This window comes from Sminthopsis crassicaudata, chromosome 4 (assembly GCF_048593235.1).
Source record: "Sminthopsis crassicaudata isolate SCR6 chromosome 4, ASM4859323v1, whole genome shotgun sequence".
Lineage (NCBI taxonomy): Eukaryota > Metazoa > Chordata > Mammalia > Dasyuromorphia > Dasyuridae > Sminthopsis > Sminthopsis crassicaudata.
In genome coordinates, this window is record NC_133620.1 from 205460690 (window position 1) to 205478114 (window position 17425).

The 17425-nt window shown below is 34.7% G+C and overlaps 1 protein-coding gene across 3 annotated transcripts in view; it reads right to left on the reverse strand.

Moving 5' to 3' along the window:
• GRIK2 (glutamate ionotropic receptor kainate type subunit 2) overlaps positions 1–17192 on the reverse strand; it is an 805940-nt gene extending 788748 nt beyond the window's left edge. Inside the window, exons 1-2 of one of the 3 annotated variants that reach the window (XM_074310214.1) lie at positions 16498–17191; positions 10583–10991 (exon numbers count right to left, since the gene is read on the reverse strand). In XM_074310214.1, coding sequence (XP_074166315.1) covers positions 10583–10697 — 115 coding nt within the window. In that variant the 5' untranslated portion in view covers positions 10698–10991; positions 16498–17191. Of the gene's footprint in view, positions 1–10582; positions 10992–11078; positions 11407–16497 lie in introns of those variants that run through there. The other 2 variants (XM_074310215.1, XM_074310216.1) reach the window with 2 other exon arrangements.
• Positions 17193–17425: the final 233 nt, after the last annotated feature.

Here is a 17425-nt window from a genome sequence, read left to right on the forward strand (position 1 = left end):
AGGCAAAATAATTTTAAAAGATTGATTTTTTTGGAGTCAGAGCATCTGTTTTAGAATCTTGGCCCTGAAACTTAATTAAGGTGTAACCTTGAACAAGTGATTTCCCTTCTCAAGGCATCAGTTTCATCTGTAAAATGGGGCATTTGTATTAAATAATCTTAAAAATTTCTTATTGCTCTAACATTATAGAATAGTATGTTTTTTCCCCTCTGGGGTATGGTGGTAAGATAGGAAAAGGGGAAGGAAAAGAGAAACAACACAACACTAGATCATATAGCCTTGTATGCAGCTATCACAAATGGAAGTTTTGATCAGATTCTGAGCAAATCCTTAATTTAAGTAAAAACTCTGCCTATGTTATCTATAGACATATATCAAAGACTTCACATGGTTTAAAATTGTTGTTGACTATGCAAAGAAACATTTTTTTTAATTTTTAAACACAATTGGTGGTTGTGATTGGTATTTTCATCAATCACGAAAAAAAATTAAATGTCAATGTGCATTTTGCAAATTACACATAGATAAATGAATTTCTAGTAATGCTATTTGCCTATCAGAGTGTCAGGCTTGAGGCCTACAAAATTACCAAATGCTACCAAATGAATCAGATCAAAATTTAATTGGTAAATGTTTAACAAAACAAAAATGCAATGGATATAGATACAAAATACAACATATAGATAATGTTAATTTTTGGTTTTCTAAATCAATACTCACCCTGCAAGGTTCTTTTTGGCCTCTTAGCTCAAAGTAATTTAAGTGTCTTCATATACAAAGGTTTTAAAAGTTTTCTGTTTAATTCATAATATCTTTGTTTTCAATGATATTTTATTTTTCCAAATATAGTTAAAGATAGTTTGGAACATTCATTTTTGTAAGATTTTGAGTTCCAAATTTTTCTCTCTCCTTCCTTTATCTATCCCCTTCCCAACACAGCAAGCAATCTGATATAGGTTAAATATGTGCAATTCTTTTAAACATATTTCCATATTTATCATGTGCAAAAAATGACACTTAAAAGGAAAAAAAAACACAGGAGAGAGGGAAAAACAAACAAGGATGAAAATACTATGCTTCAATCCATATTCAATCTTCATAATTCTTTCTCTGAATATAGATGGCTTTTTCAAGTCTATTGGAATTGCCTTGAATCACCACATTCATTCATAATATATTTAGAAAATATTTCCCAACTCTCCCAATTTAAATTGTTCCAGGACTATAGTTTATCATTTGTGAAGGTGTGCAAATATTTATGCTGAAAAAGAAAAATTCACAGAAGCTTTATGCTTACCTATTGAAACCAAACAACCTTATGACATCACATGATAATTATAATAATAATTTGAATTATAAAGCTACAATTCCAAGGAGTTTGTACTTTTCCTTTCCGTCTTGCCCTGGGAATTTGGAGCTAGATAGTTTGGAACTAAGTTTTCTATTCAGGTCCTATTGCAAATAAGATTACAATTTCTGATGCATAATTATTTTCTATAGGGAAATATTTATTTAAGGACCAGTAATGAAGTAAGTTTATGATCAAAAACCTTCTGATGTGAGAAGAGGTAACACTAGTAGGATCATCTAAAATTGGAGTCAAATTCCAGAGATACTGAATGTAGAACATTGTGGCAGATAGTTCAGAAGCAGCAGTCAGAAGCAAGTTTGAGAATGAATAAAAAGACATCAACTAAGGATCTTTTAGAATTTCACACATGTTGCTGATATAATATCTCATAGAAAATATGTAGCCCTTATACTTTAAAAGATATTTGGGAATGGAAAAAACTCAGTACTTATAAATTTTAAAACATTTAAATCAAAGATTATTTTAATCCTTTAAAAGTTCTGATCTTTCCTCCTTTATAATTTTACTAAACTTTAATCAAGAATACTCCACTTTGCTATATGAACGCAATATGAATTTAGTATGCAAATCACTAAACTAAGAGAAATAAAATGAAGCAAAATTAATAAATAGGAAATGTTAAACATAATTTCACATCTGAAAATTAGTGCTAGGGAGAACACAGAAAAGTAGGAGAGATGGAACTTTAGTAAACATTTGAAAGAAGGGTAAATTTTTAAAATTAGAGATTTTTTGAATACAAATCCTCTCTAGTCATGAGGAATATCTTGAACAAAGGAAAAAGGGCAGGAAAGGGTAAAGAGAGAAGAGATAGTGAATATTCTAGTTTTTCTAAAACAAATTTAGCAAGAGAGGGATTTGCGTTATTAGATAGAAATGATCATTTAGTATTTGGTTTAGGAGAGCAGAATAAGGAATTTATACTTTGTTGTATAGGAAACTAGTAATATGGGGACATTTTGTACGTAAAACTTTATTTGGCATTATTGTGAATAATTGATTGGAGAGGCAATGTGGTAGAGTAGAAAGTATACTCATACTCAAAAGTCCTGGAAATTAATCTTAATTTTGAGATTATCTTGTAAATAAAATGAGACATGTAACATGCCTAGGCTTCAATTCTTCTATCTTTAAAAATTAAGATTGGTATAAATGATTTCTGAGGCCTCTCTTCCTGCTCTTTAATTTTTTTGATTTTATGAATTACATCTCCATATTCTCTTCAGTGTAGAAAATAATGCTTTGATTTAATATTTAACTTCCAATAAGAACAATGGACAACAAATAATGGATTAAATCCATGCTATAAAGGGAGAATAAATTGCTCTTCTTTACAGAACTGATTTGCAGAATACTGGATGGCTGCTTCCAGCTAAAGTCCCAGCATACAAATATATCTTCCTTGCAAGTCTATTAAGGGATCAGTAGCCTGTTCAACCTGATAAGATATTTCTACCAGAATAGTTATTCTTTTAGATTAGACAAAAATGCTTTACACATAATGAGTGCCTAATAAATGTTTAGTAAACCAGAATTAATGAATTGAAACAAACTTTGCTATTTTTTCTTTAAAAAGTTACTGTTAAAATGCCCATTCATTAATTAAAAGAATGGGAAGGGGGGTCTTTTGAGTCCCTCCAATTTTCTTCCATTACTATATTAGTTTGTTAGAATAGCTAACAATTACCTAATTATTAACTAAAAAAATTAATTCTGTGCCCTGAGGTACAACTAAATTTTAAGGTCATTCACTGTAATTGTTAGGTGGAGGGAGAAACAATGACTTTAAAGAGCAGGACTGGAAGATATCCTCCAATGGGATCCCAGATGCCAGACTACTAGGAGGAATGCTCCTAGACAAGAAGAATAGAAAATGAGATTTCTGAAAAAGGGTGACTAGAGACAAAGAATAATACGCTACAGGTAAATTAACAGTTTCTTCTTAAAATTGTTGACTCAGGGACAAGTGCCCTTTTTTATTACATATTATGACCTTTATTTTACCAGTTTTAGAGAGTTTTTACATAATTTCCACCTCCCTTCCCAAGTGAACAATTCATTCACTATTAGTTTCTAGAAGTAATAATAAACTTGATTATTAGTGAATTCAAAAATAAATGATGTTAAATTTTATATCTTTTAAGTTATATATGATTAATAAACTATATGAAATAACTATATAAATAAATTTACTAAATTATGAACTTGAAAGTTGCATGTTAATTTGGGGGAGAAGTAAATGGGAGGGTGAAGCTAAGAGATCTCACAAAATAAATTAAATACCTATGAAGAAATTAAAACAGTAAAAGCAAAACAGTTGTTAAAATCTGACATCATCTGTACCTTTTTCTTTTCTTTCTTAAAAAACCAGTGAATGTCTAAATGTTAAGAAGAAAAGAAAAGCAGTTATTTCCAAATTCAGAAAAGAAGTTATTCATTATCAATACTTACCCATTATACCTTCTATAAATTGTCCATCAATTTTAAAGGAAATCAAATGCCCTCCTTCTGCAGAGGTGGCACTTGGTAAGGGGGGGGGGAGATCTACCTATCATTCCATTCATTAAGACAGTTGGCTACACATAATTCCTCAGAGCAACTTGGTCCTAAACCTAGGTCTACAGTACATTATGAAAGAATGAAGAAAGCTTACTTAACCTACATTAAATCTTGATAATGCAATAATGAGTCTTTTAAAAGGATAATTTTAATTCCCCAATCTTCAGTCATAAAGACTATAGAGTGCTAATCTGGTTTGCCCTTTCAATTAAACTTGTTAAGGACTTTCTATTTAGTCAGCACCCTGAATGGGCCATTAAAATTCTTGTTCTGTAAGAGTTGTGTGCAGTGCACTGTTGTTTTAAAATTCCATTAAATCCAAATGGTCTTTATCGCCCCATGACCACTGTGACTTCAATCAGCCAATTTAATTACCTTACAAAATTGTCAGCAGAAGCAGCAAAGAAAAACAGGAAGGGCTATGACGTTATCAAATTGAAATCTTCTTCTTCGGTGTTTAATCTAGACCAGTCAATATCAATGAGTATCACCTCCTTTCTCTTTCTGGGGCTTTTGACCTTCCCCTTTATCCAAAGATTTAGGGTTTAAAATGCATTCTGAGCTCTCCCACAATCCAGAGAAATGGGATACAAATTGAAGGAAGGTAAGGTATGTCTTTGGTAACTCAAAAATCATCCAACATTTCCATTGTTTAATACTTGAAAGTACTTCAAAAATTCAGAAAAGAATACTTTTGGAATCTTCATATAGCACATGAACAATATATAAATGCCTTTTAAGTAAGCTATATGTAGGAAGATAGAAAATTGATGTTTCTCAATGTAGAAAAATTAGTACTTGAACTTTTAAGGAAAAATATTTAATAAGTTATGATAGCAAAGCAGATTTTTAAAAAATGATATTAATTTAAACCTCGAATTTAGACATTTAATACTTACTGCAAAATGCTGCTGTTTCTCCAAAAAAATATTATTTCCCAAGAAAACCTAATATGGTCATTTGACATTTTTAAAAATCATTTCATAGCCCTAATGTCTTTACTATTGGTGAGTAACTCCATAAAGGATCATGTAGCCAAGTCTTTAACCAGAATCATGGATGGCATTTGACTTCTTTGTCTATGGAAGCAGTTCAAATTAACTTTCTTGTGCTGAGTAAATGTTGAAAGAGAGTCATTTGAGATTTGGGCCAATGAGCACATTATGGTGATTACTGGAATTAAATTCAAATGCTAAACCTCACTGAAGAAATATTTTCTCATATAAGAATCCCTGCCCATTTCTGAAATAGAATCTCAGAAGTTCAAAAAACAGTTTTGGTTGTGTTTGTGTGAGGATCAGTGTATTATTTCAAGAGCAAGAAGATATACTTCAAAATTGTTTTCATTAAAGGCTTTACCTCAAATAAGAGAGATCACAACAGGTCAATTATATGTTTGTTGTTGTTTTTTTTTAATTCAGTAAGGATTTACACTGAGAATTTTTTTGTTAGCTTTTCTTGAAAATATTTCATTCACTATCTTTACAAATTTCAATTTTAACTTTGTATTCTGGTTTTATCAGTCTTTCAAAAGCCGCCATGGCTCTATGTAGGAGTCTCTTTGTCCCTTTACGTCACTGCACTCATCACATGGTCCTTCCACCTTGCTTCTTAAAAGAAGTCCAATTCCTTGCAAACAATGTGTGTGTGAGAGAGACAGAGAGACAGAGACAAACAGAGAGACAGAAACAGAGAGACAGAGGAAGGAAGAACAGAGCAAAGAGAAAAGCAGAGATGAGGAAGAAAAGAAGAGAAGAAAAAAGATTTTTTGAACTTAGCTATCCTATTCATGACTTAGAGATGATACTTCTAATTACTGTATCTGTATTTGTTTTCTATACCCAGGTAAGATATCCTTAGACACAAGATGCCTTGCTGTCATGATGTCTGCTAACTTGAATAAGATATGATTCTAATATCATACCAGAATTTATCTCTAAACTAAGCCAAAGCAGGGCTTGCTCCTAGATTTGGAAGAAGAGCCCTTCAACAAGAAATTGTTGCTGCACTTGTATACTTGAATAAAGCAAAACTTATATGAACTGAAGCTCAAGGGAAAATAGCCTAAAATGTTTTTTACCTGCTGGGAACAAGACCTTTGAAAAGCCATGTTAGTATTCTAGTGAAAACTGTTTGACTTTTTTGCCCATAAGTACACTTCCAGGTTCAACTAAAAGCAAATTTAACTAAAGAAACTTTTATTGAGAGTCTATTATATGCAGAGTACAGTGTTAGAAGATAGAGAGTTAAAGATGAGATTCCTGTCTAAAAGAGCTCAGAATATCCCTACAACCTGTTGGAGATATATTTGTATTCTTACTCTATCAACATTCTTTAAGATATAATTTTACCTAAAATAAATCATAAATTGATATAAGCTAGTCCTTCTAAAATGTGCTAAGCCTCTATGAAGGTTATCAAGCTGTGAGGGAAAATGAGGTCTTTCTTTATTTTCATCACAGGTTCTTTCCAAAGCTCTTGGTGAATCTTTGTGAGGGCAGTGCTTTGGCAGAGAAAATAGGGAAAGAGCAAAAGAATATTATAGCCAAGAATTAAGAGAGAGAGAGAGAGAGAGAGAGAGAGAGAGAGAGAGAGAGAGAGAGAGAGAGAGAGCGAGCGCCTATATTTCAAAACAGGTCTGAGAGTGCCAAGGCACTGAAGAACTGTTCCTCTTATTGAATCATAGATCTCAAGCTGAAGGGATCTTAGAGGTCATTTTACAGATAAATTGACACAGTATGTAGCAAAGCTTAGATTGAAATGTAGGTCCCCTCATCCAAATTTAGTGTTTTTACCAAAGCACAATAGTTGACCCATGGACTCCCAAAATAAAAATTTTAAAATATCCAGTGACAACTATGGAAGGATAAAAGCAAGTAATCAACAATAGACTCTGGAGTATTTCAGGGCAAGTGGGGCACATGGTTTTGCATCAGCCTGTCTTCTGTTTTATTTAGTCTAATAGCCTTCTATCTAAAAGCAGTCCTTAGCTTTGAAGAACCTGTATGAGTCAGAAACACAGACCTAAGTGGCTAAAATGTCAGTCAAGCTGATCTTGCTGGCTATGCCCATTACTATTAGGCCTTTGGGTCTACTCTGTGGGTTATCCCAGGAGGAGATAAAGCCATCCATTCTTTCTTCTCTCTTCTCTTATGTTCTCTTCTCTTCTCTCCTCTCTCTCTTACACACACACATATACATACACACACACACACACACACACACACACACACACACACACACACACACACACACCCACCCTCAAAAATAAAATAAAACACTGATTTACCGATTTAAGCCAAAGTAAGGAGGAAGTACAGAGAGATGAGAGAAAATACACTAAGCACTAGCACATTAGCTTTATATTTCTTGTAAATGCCTTTGAGAAAATATAATTTATGAAGTGGATATAGACTTCAGCCTCTTATGAATTCTAGAAGAATGTTCTGGCATGCTGACCCATTTCACTGGGGATCTGTATTTCTGTGTAACCCACATATGCTAAAATATCAGTGAGGACATGACCACATATTCAAGACCCATGTCTCTACTTGAAAAGCATGTCCCTACCCTTCTAGGACAATATTTCAGCCCTTATTATATACAATTAATTAGATAGACATCTGTGAGAAATTCTTCATTCTGGCCCTCTAAAGCTTATTGTAAGAAGTTTTACTTTACCCACTTAGACTTCATAATAATGAACTCCATCTATCTCCTGGGTCCATACTCACTCTGTCTAAAGAAAAGTGTGTGTGTGTGTGTGTGTGTGTGTGTGTGTGTGTGTGTGTGTGCGCCTTCGATGAAAAAGGGTGTATGAAGAAAAGCAATGAGAAAGGAAGGAGGAGACAGAATTAATCGAGTGGCAGACACACTCAGAGCAGGTGGCTGTTCTTTGTTATTGTTGGTTTCAACACATCACAGGCAAGATTGAGTGGAAGCAGCAGACGATGAAAGAAGGATTCAGTGTCGAGTCACCACAATAGTGGGAACAGTAGGAAGGACAATACCAAATCCATGATGGTTAATTTCCACCGAAGGAATGAGGGGGTTGGAGGATTTTGCCAGCTCTCAGCTCTCTCCCTTGTTGCCATAGTATTGCTGGCTGAGAAGCAAAAGCGGAGGCTGGCATGTTGCCTACCTCTTACTAAAGGGAGAATCTCTCAATTCAGCATTCTCCTAGGCTTCGACTAGGCAGGAGGATCACTATCATCCAGGCAGGCAGCCTCACAGAGGCAGCTGGACTTTCAGCAGCTTCCAGGCATTGGTTGAAGTTTGGACGTGAAAAAAGCAACCTTCCCTAACTCCTAACTCCAATTTATTTCCTTAGCGGCTATCAGAGAAAACAGAATAGAGAACTGAATTATTATTAATTTTCAAAAAATAAAAAAATGGAAAGTTCAAAATAATCTTGCTAGAATCTTTATAAACATGTAAATCATTTTTATTACTAAATACACATTTTCCCTCAGAAGGGAACAAAATTCTTCTTTGAATGTAAGTAGCTTTTTTTTTTTTTTTTTTTAAATCTGGCAAGTTAAAGACAGGCAATTGAGAAAAGCCAGATTGATCCACACAATAGGGAAAAGTTAAGAACACAGACAATCCAATTCATCACTGGGAATATGGAGAAAAGATCTTGATCCCCATTTGGAAATAAATTAATTTAGATCCTGTGCCACTGTTTCTCAGTATCAAAGTATAAAAGAAATTGAGATGAAGTCTCCCAGGGCATTCAATATGTGTAGTCTACAAAAAAAAAAAAAAAAAAAAAGTATCTTATTTTAAAGTGTCAGCTCTTTTGGACAGCCACTACATGATTCTGTTACAATAGCCAAGATTTTTTAATATGAAGATATGAAATGATCAGCGAATGTAGCAATCTAATGATTCAGCAAATACGTGCTGCAAGAGCAGAACAGCAGTAATTAAACCTTCTAAGTTTGCACACTGCAAGTCTTCTTCACCAAATACACTCTACACGCGCTCACAGTTGTGCGCGTGCGTGCACACACACACACACACACACACACACACACACTATTCAATTTATTTTCAGAATAAGAGCAACCACTCAAACAACTAACTAGAAGATACAAGTCTTTTGAATGCTTCCTCTGCCTGTTCTAATGGGCAATATTCTACAGCACACCATCAATGAGCACATATGCATACACATGCCTGAAGTGGTATAAGACCTATTTATTCATGTCCAAAGAAATAAATATTCTTAAGGATGGTTGTTGCTAAGGTATACCTTATACATCACCTTCCTATTTAAAAGGAGGCAAAAATATATACTACAACCAGAAATGCAATACAAGAGATCAATAATAACTCTTTAAATAATCACCAATCTTTTCAACTTCATGCTTTTGGACATCATAAAATACATTTTTTCTCAACTGAGTCTAATGGGAAAGGTACAGTCTATTACCAATCCATTATATATATGTATATATATATATATTTAATTTTAAGATACATATGCAGCCAATTTCCATTGTAAATTTATTTTAGTAACTTTCTGTGCTTTTCCCCCCCTTCATAACAGTTAGATTACATTTGTATTCCTCTCATATTAAATTCAGGTCTTTACTGGAGAACTTTCCGGGACCAGTTCTACTCCTTCACTGAAATGTTGCACATTGATCACACTTGATTTCATCTAAGCAAATATTTCTCTCCAAGCATTTCACCTAAAAAAAGTTTCACATTCAGATTTTAATATAAATTTGAGGAGATACCCTCATTTCGTGGGGAAAACTTAAAGATTCCCTGTAATCTTTACTCTATTGTTTTTGAGGCCCATATGTGAAGTTAAGGTGCAAGCATTATAACTATTTCTCCTCAGCTAAATATTATTGGAATAAGGTGGGTTGAAGTTCGGAGGAAAGAAAAGTAACTCACACACACACACACACACACACACACACACACACACACACACACACACACACACACACACATCTCTCAGTTCACTTAAAAGGGGCCGGTTCACATTGATTCATTGCAAAAGCTCAAGTTTCAGAATTTAAGTATTTCTATTTAAATCATACTCCTTCCTGTTAACAAGCCTGTGACTAAAAATCTAAATAAAAGAAAATAAAGATTTTATTTCGAAGAAGGAAAAAAGCAAACAAACACAAAGCCGAATGTTCTTATGTGATTCTGCCCAGGACATACCAAGTTCTTAGCAAGGAACGTGGGGAAACAGACTGTGGGAACTTACCAACTAGTTGCCAAATTTTAACTAATCAGCCACTAACAGAGCTCGGCTTTCCGCCGCGAAGGAAATAAGAGCCCAGTACAAGGAATCAACACAAGCGCTGATCGCTCTGCAGACAGAGACCTACGGGGCTTAGGCAGGCAAAGCTACCAGTCACTTTCCCCACAATTATCATTTTTGAGGTATCACGGTCCCAACACGTACATATACAGTCTATTTATCCTGCTTCCTGGGGTTAAGACATTAGAGTCGGGGTTGGGGAGATAGGTCGAAACTACTAGGTTTCAATGTATGTCTCCAGAGACTGGGAGACAGCTACCAGACTGAGGAGATCCCCCTTTCAGAGATAAACATGCGTATTTACATTGGGCTGCTACGGCGGAGCTTACTAACGTACAACAAACAGGGATAGGAAATCTTACCAAATCTTAATACATGTGTGGTTCCTTGAGAATATCCAATCCACAGTAAGCAGAGAAGGAGTCTAATGGTGCACCTGAAGACTGGGTTACTTAGAATCGGGGATATAATCTTCATGGTGTTTCTATGCACACACGCGCGGCACCTACTTCCCCCTTTTAGCGTCAGGCTCCCCGGTAGGGTAAGAATGAGAATACGTAGACTGATGGCCCTCAGACACGATCACGGCATGGTCACAGAGAGAGGAGTGAGTCTACGCTGCCCAAACCCATTAGCAGTCCCTGCATGTTCTTCACTCACTGCGCCAAGGAGCAACCTTCAACTGCAAGGAATGGTGGGACATCCATGTTAGTCGGGGAGAATCCTTGAGAAATCCAAAACACACACACACACAATTCCAGTCGGGTAAGCCTGAGAAAGCAAAGGAGGAGAAAAATCAATAGGTAATCCAGCCTGGGAAATCGCGGAGATATCGAGACATAGCAACAGTCACCGTACAAAGGGCTCTTTGCTAGGCTTCTATTCTACTGCACTGCTGCACAGCTTCTGACGTGAAGCCAAGATTAAGTGAGAAAAATTGAGATAGCTGCTCTCCTCTTAAGACTGCCAGCCAGACAGCTTTCTCAATATCTCTTATGCAACTGATCTGAGCACCCTTGTGTTATAGGAAATAAGTCTTGTTTGTTTATGTGTGGAAAAATCTTTTTCCCCCCCAACAAAAACCCTTCCCTAAAGATTGACTTGAATCTGTGCAGTTCTATTTAAAACCAATTCGTGAATTTTAATAGATGACTAGCTAGATCGAAACTATTATTACTTAAAAGCAGTTAAAAAGGGAGAAAGGGGGGATGTATTCCACGAGTAGCAGAGGATATAACTGAAAGTAACTCCCGCTTAGGCTTAATAAGGATCTTAATATTCATATTCACTTTCTATCACTTATTTTTATGGAATAGAATGAAATTGGATGACTGTATGTAGTCTTTAAAAACTTGTGAAGGATGTCTCTTGATTATTACTTCTGGCTACACGATTTCCCTTTACACATTTTTTTTAATGCCAAAGATGAGGTAAGTGAAATCTATTTGTTCACTAGTTTCTCAACTTGCCCGGGAGTACAATACATAAATAAAAAGAGAGCAAATGAATGATACTTGGATTTAGGCGAAAATCTCCAAGTGTTCTTATAATTTATGTTCATGTTTCTTCTTAATGTGATTTTATGATGGTTTTATAAATTTCAGCTTAGCCTAAAAAACATTAAACATTCTTGCCATCCCTGTAAGTGTTCTTTAAGTTTCTAGTAGTTTTCTGATGGCATATTTTGAGTCCCATTAAATAGTTGTATTTTCTAGTGTGATAATTTGCATCTCCAGCCAATTTATTCAACTTTCTCAAATAAAAGAAAATTAAAACCAACTAAAAAAGAAAAAATAAAACCAATAATAACTGTATTTCCTTAAATGCCTTAAAATATAAAAATGCACATATTCGCTAAAAATAAGCTGTATGTTATCTTAAAAACACATAAATTTTAAAATAGCCAATGCTGTTATTTCAGATCATAAAAGAAACTGTCTTTGAAGTTAGTAAAGAATTCACTGTTCTTCATTTTTTTAAAAAAATGAGTACTCTAAAAGGCAAACCTTCAAAACTATGAACCAATACTTCTAAGAAAGCATTTAATTCCTAATCTGTCCCCTTTCCTCCCAAGAGAAGGATTCCTTTCAAAGATGAAAGTTCAATGTAGAAATTAATTAGAATATATACTATGATGCCAGTATCTACTACAAAAATAACTTTTATGTCATTTTAAAAATTGACATGACAGCATTTAATTCTGAAATAGGTTCATATTTTAAATAGAGTATAGTAAGCACAAATAGTATCAATATTTTCCTTATTATGGGTCTCTCAGTTGCAAAAAAAAAAAATAAAGTCTCAGCAAGTTCTTTTTATTCTATTACTCTGATTTTCTCTACACAACTTAATTTAAGTAATTGTAAAATGTTAAATTAAAAAAAACCTACATTCTGCAAATGCTATTAAATGTCATTGAATTTTTTTTTAAAGATGGAGGCATAACTGCAGTGTCAAAAATCAGTATCATGAATGGTTAGTTCTGCAGTGGAGCAGGCAATTCAATCAAATAATTTGACTATTTGAGCACTTTTAAAAGGAATACCTAGTAATAAAACTAAGGGTATCTAGCGACTCCTTCAGCCCATCTTTAGAATAGCTCTTGAAAAACATGAATAGTCCAACATGCTATTTCTTGTATTTCCTCCTTCATTTATTCCATTATATTTGATAAATTTATATTTGGTTTTATAAAGACTTAGCTTCAAAGTAATTTTGAATATTCTTAATTCCCTCTAATGCTCAAATATTTTAGAATAATTTTTGATAGTGATTTTTTTTACTTATGAGCAATCAAAACACAGTTATTGTTCAATATACTAGCTATTTTATATATCCTGAAAAAACAAAAAGTATTATCACTTACTTTTTCTTATTTCCAATTAGTGTATTTCAAAATTATAATGAAGTTTGTAATTTACCCTATTTAGTACATATCACTTAAACTGTTTTTGATTTGTGTGAACATATTATGAACACAGCTATTAGTTTAAAAGGACAGGAGAAGGGTAGAGGTTAAGTTTATAGGTTCACAAAATTCTCATGCAGTAAATTAATTTTCAAGTGCTGTAGGATAAATTGCTTTTTATCATAATTCCTTCAAAGGATCTATCTTAAATTTTGCTATTTCACTTTTTTACTGCATTAAGTTGAATGGTTCAACACCACGGACAGCGACTGCACCTGTGTGGCTGAAGATCTATGAGACACGTACGACCTTTTTCAGAACCATGGACAGTACTACAAGATTCAAGTTCAATACCCTTGTATTGCACTCCACAATAATAATGCACTACAATGTGTTTGAAACCTCAAAATGCAGTCTTCACGTGAAGGAGATAAAAGATTTACTAAAATGAAAACAAATGTTTATCTTCATATTTTAATAGGTCTGCTCTGTTCAATATCTTGATTACTAGTTTGTGTTTCATGATTTAGGACTGCTTTCAGTGACTGGAATCTTATTTCAATGGGACTATATTCATTTCTTCCAGTGTACTGTGAAAACCACTTATATTAAATATGGATTTATTCATTATAACTAAGAATATCTATTTATTAGTAAAGAAATTTTTAAAGACCACCAATGATTCAGAAACTTGAATAAAAAGGCTGTCAGTATTCAGTGGCTAGACATTTATAAAGTGTACAATTAGTTAAAGCCTTAAAATTCACCATCTCCAGAATCCCATCTGGTATAAGGATAAGAAGTTCTATTCTAATTCTTTCTAATCAAACTTCACAGGGGAAAATATTTATCAAAAATAATAAATTTCCTCCCAGCTACAATCAATCCCCTCTATGGGTTTAAGAAATATCTTCAATAAACAAATTTGGAGATTTTAAAAAATAACTTTTAAAATAATACTTCTACATGTATTGATAGTTATGTGCTAAAGTAATAATTAATTATATAGGATTTGACAGAAAAAATAACCCTTTCTTAAATTATGTCAGTCTTGTCAGTCTAAAGTTGAGGAAACTGAAATTAGTGTTAAAAGCCATCTATAATTAACATTAATAAAGTTTTTATATACATTATTCTGTGGCATTATTTGGCTATTTCTAGATTTCCACTATATGACATCTTTGGTAGCTAAATCTCTATGGACTCCAAGGTCAAAACAGAAATTGCATAACACAGCATACATTTGTTTTGTGTACACACACACACACACACACACACACACACACACACACAGTGAGTAGAGTGGTTGAGTATTATTGCAGACCACTGGGTAGGGGAGATCACAATAGACTAGAATAATAAATTTTGAGCTTTTGGAAATAACAGAAAGGAAAAAACACACATCCATGTTTGTATAATGCTTTATTTCAGCAACCAAAAAAAATCCTTGCTTTATTTTAACGGTGTTTTTTTTTTGTTTTTTAACATTTTCTTACCCAAATGACCTTTCAATACTAAGCATTATTACTTGAAATCATTTTAATTTTCTATTCTCACAGTAAGGATGAATCTGATTCTAGTCAGCTGCCACCTGCTGGGACATGTCCATGTGCATATTAATCTTCATATCACAAATGGTTTTTAGGCTATGTATTTACATTTTCAGCATATAGTCATGTAAGTGACTACCCAGTTCCACATCCTAAAATTGCCTGAACTTATTCCCCAGTTTCTACAAAAAGACTTCGTCTTCCAATATATGAAGATCCATATATATATATATATATATATATATTTGTCTTAAAGAATTTTCTTGTGAATTCCTCCTCTACTTCCACCTTGATTTGCTTTTAGAGCCTTGCTTTTGCAATATGGCAACAGGGAAACACCATCTTCAGTAATGTCTGACATAAACCTATGTGCTTATATTTCATCTTGCCTGAAATAATCAGCTTGTCCTACTGTTCTATGAGTGTGTCAGGGAATAAAATTAATGTTGATATTATTATAAGGTAAGGGAATATTGCTGCCCACATGCATTCAACTCCTACAAGCTATAAGACTAGAGTTTTTTTTTTTCAGCTGTTAATTCATATCATTGTTTAGCACAATATTTCTGTTGCATTGATGGTTAATGATATTTAAGGTAGTGATTAATTTTTAGATGCTGAAAAGAAGTGTGCCCTTAGAGACTGGATTGTTATAAATTGACATGTTCAAAAACTTTTAAAAAGTTTTTGAAGAAGTGTATTTTTCAACAAGCTTTAAATAGGAGGGAAGACTTTCTCTAGGCAACACATTTCTGTTATCCACTGAAAGTTGTTTTTTTTTTTTTCCCAATTAATTATTCCACAAATATCTTAGGCTTCTGGTAGGAAATGGATTATGTCTTGCAGAAGTGGAGCATTCTGGATTTATAAAGTAATAAAGTTTGGTCAATAGAGGAAAAAGCACAATATTTTGTATCTTCCAAAAATTGAATGAAAGACTGCTTAAGACTCTTACAAAAGAGTGTATAGGTGCTGGCTCTATGGAACAAATAAAATTAAGAGATCAGCTAATTTCTGAGGACCAGAATGCTTAGGGAATAGGGATAGAGGGGGAAAAGAACTTCTGAGCTTCAATTAAGCAGCAGTAGTAAGTTGTCTATTACCACCTAAAGTAATTTTCTAGGCTCCTAGAAAAAGTCTTGTGTTTAAAGGATAGAGTATTGCCTTGGAGATGAATCCAGCATGGCATAAGAGTCATTACTCTTGTACTCCAGGCATGTATAATTCAATCCTCTAAATCCTTTTTTTCCTCTAACTCTGAAGTACTGGCCTTTTTCCTAAGGTTCCTTCTCATGAACTCTGGATAATGCCAAAAGCAAATGAATACAACTTTTTATCACTGTATAACCAAAGAAGATAAATTATACTTAGATGAACAGATGGATGTATAGATCAATAGCCTGGTCCCTGGTGTTTGGTTATACTCTCCGACCAGAGTTTTTGTTTTTCCTGCCCAATCACTGACACCTTTATTTATTCAATTACTCCATTTGGAGAAAGTAAGTACTCCTGGCAAACAGGACCAGATATATATATATATATATATATATATATAAACTGCAACTGCAATTCATTGAAGGGAGCGGGACAAAGCCATTCAGCAAAATGCCCCAGTGTGAACCCAGTGTGAGCAGGGGTCCTCCTAGTTTTTCTTTTTATCTCCTCTTTCCCACAAGTTAGAAAATAATATTCTCTCCCTCCCTACTCCACCCCCATATATCTCCTGACCTTTAGGGGGGGAAACAAAACAAAAGAGTTGTTAGAAAGAGGAACCCAAGAGCCAAGAGCAGAACCCACACCACACCCGGGGAATTCTTACCTTTCTAGTCTGGAGAGGTGGGCGGGAGGGCAGAGGGGTAGGAAGAGGTTGGCCCTGGGAGCAAGGGGAGGAGCAGCCCAGAAGAGCCTGAATAAGGTTGTCCAGGAAGTAGAGTTGCTGCGGTGGTCCGAGATCCGGGATTAAGGTATACTCGGGATCCCAGTGCCAGTGAAGGCGGCTCCAATGCCAGTAGCCACTTCTTCAGTGGTAGTGGCAGCAACAGCGGCAGCAACAGCAGCGGTGGTAGCTGATACTGACACGCCTCCTGGCGGGAGCTCTTCGCCGCTCCCTTTAAAGGCGCCGAGCTTCTTTCCCCGGGGCTATGGGCCGCCTGCACTTGGTTATCCCACTATTCCCACAGTACACTTACATTCTCTCCTAGTCCCATAAGAGCCCTCCATGCATTCGATCAACTTTAATTCCACATACACAGACCAAAGATATTTCGAGCCCTAAGGCTACACCGAAAGGCTTCCGATTTGAGGGGGCTCCGAGGTGGGGGGGTGGAGGTAGATGAGTAATCAAGGATTGGAAACGTGTTCTGGATGATTCTTGATGCAAACCGCCAGGGAATTTATCCGTTCTTGGTAGCTACAACATGGATAAAGAGCTTGGGTACAATTGGTACTATGACTGTGGGCTTTATTCCTTTCAAAAACCATGGCAACTAAAGTTACTCTCGAGGCCAATGATTATGAGACGCCTGTCCTTTCTTTCGCTTCTACGCCACCCTCTTTCTCTCGTCCCCAGTTTCTCTCAAGGCAAATACACTGAAATCTGTCCTTGATGTTTATATTTCTTACTCTAGTCCTGGTTTCTCCCCCATCTCAGTGCTTAATCACAATGAATTAAAAAATAAATAAATAAATAAATTCACTATGATGCTTTCATATCCCAAATCAACCATTCTCTGTTTTCCCACCCTCCT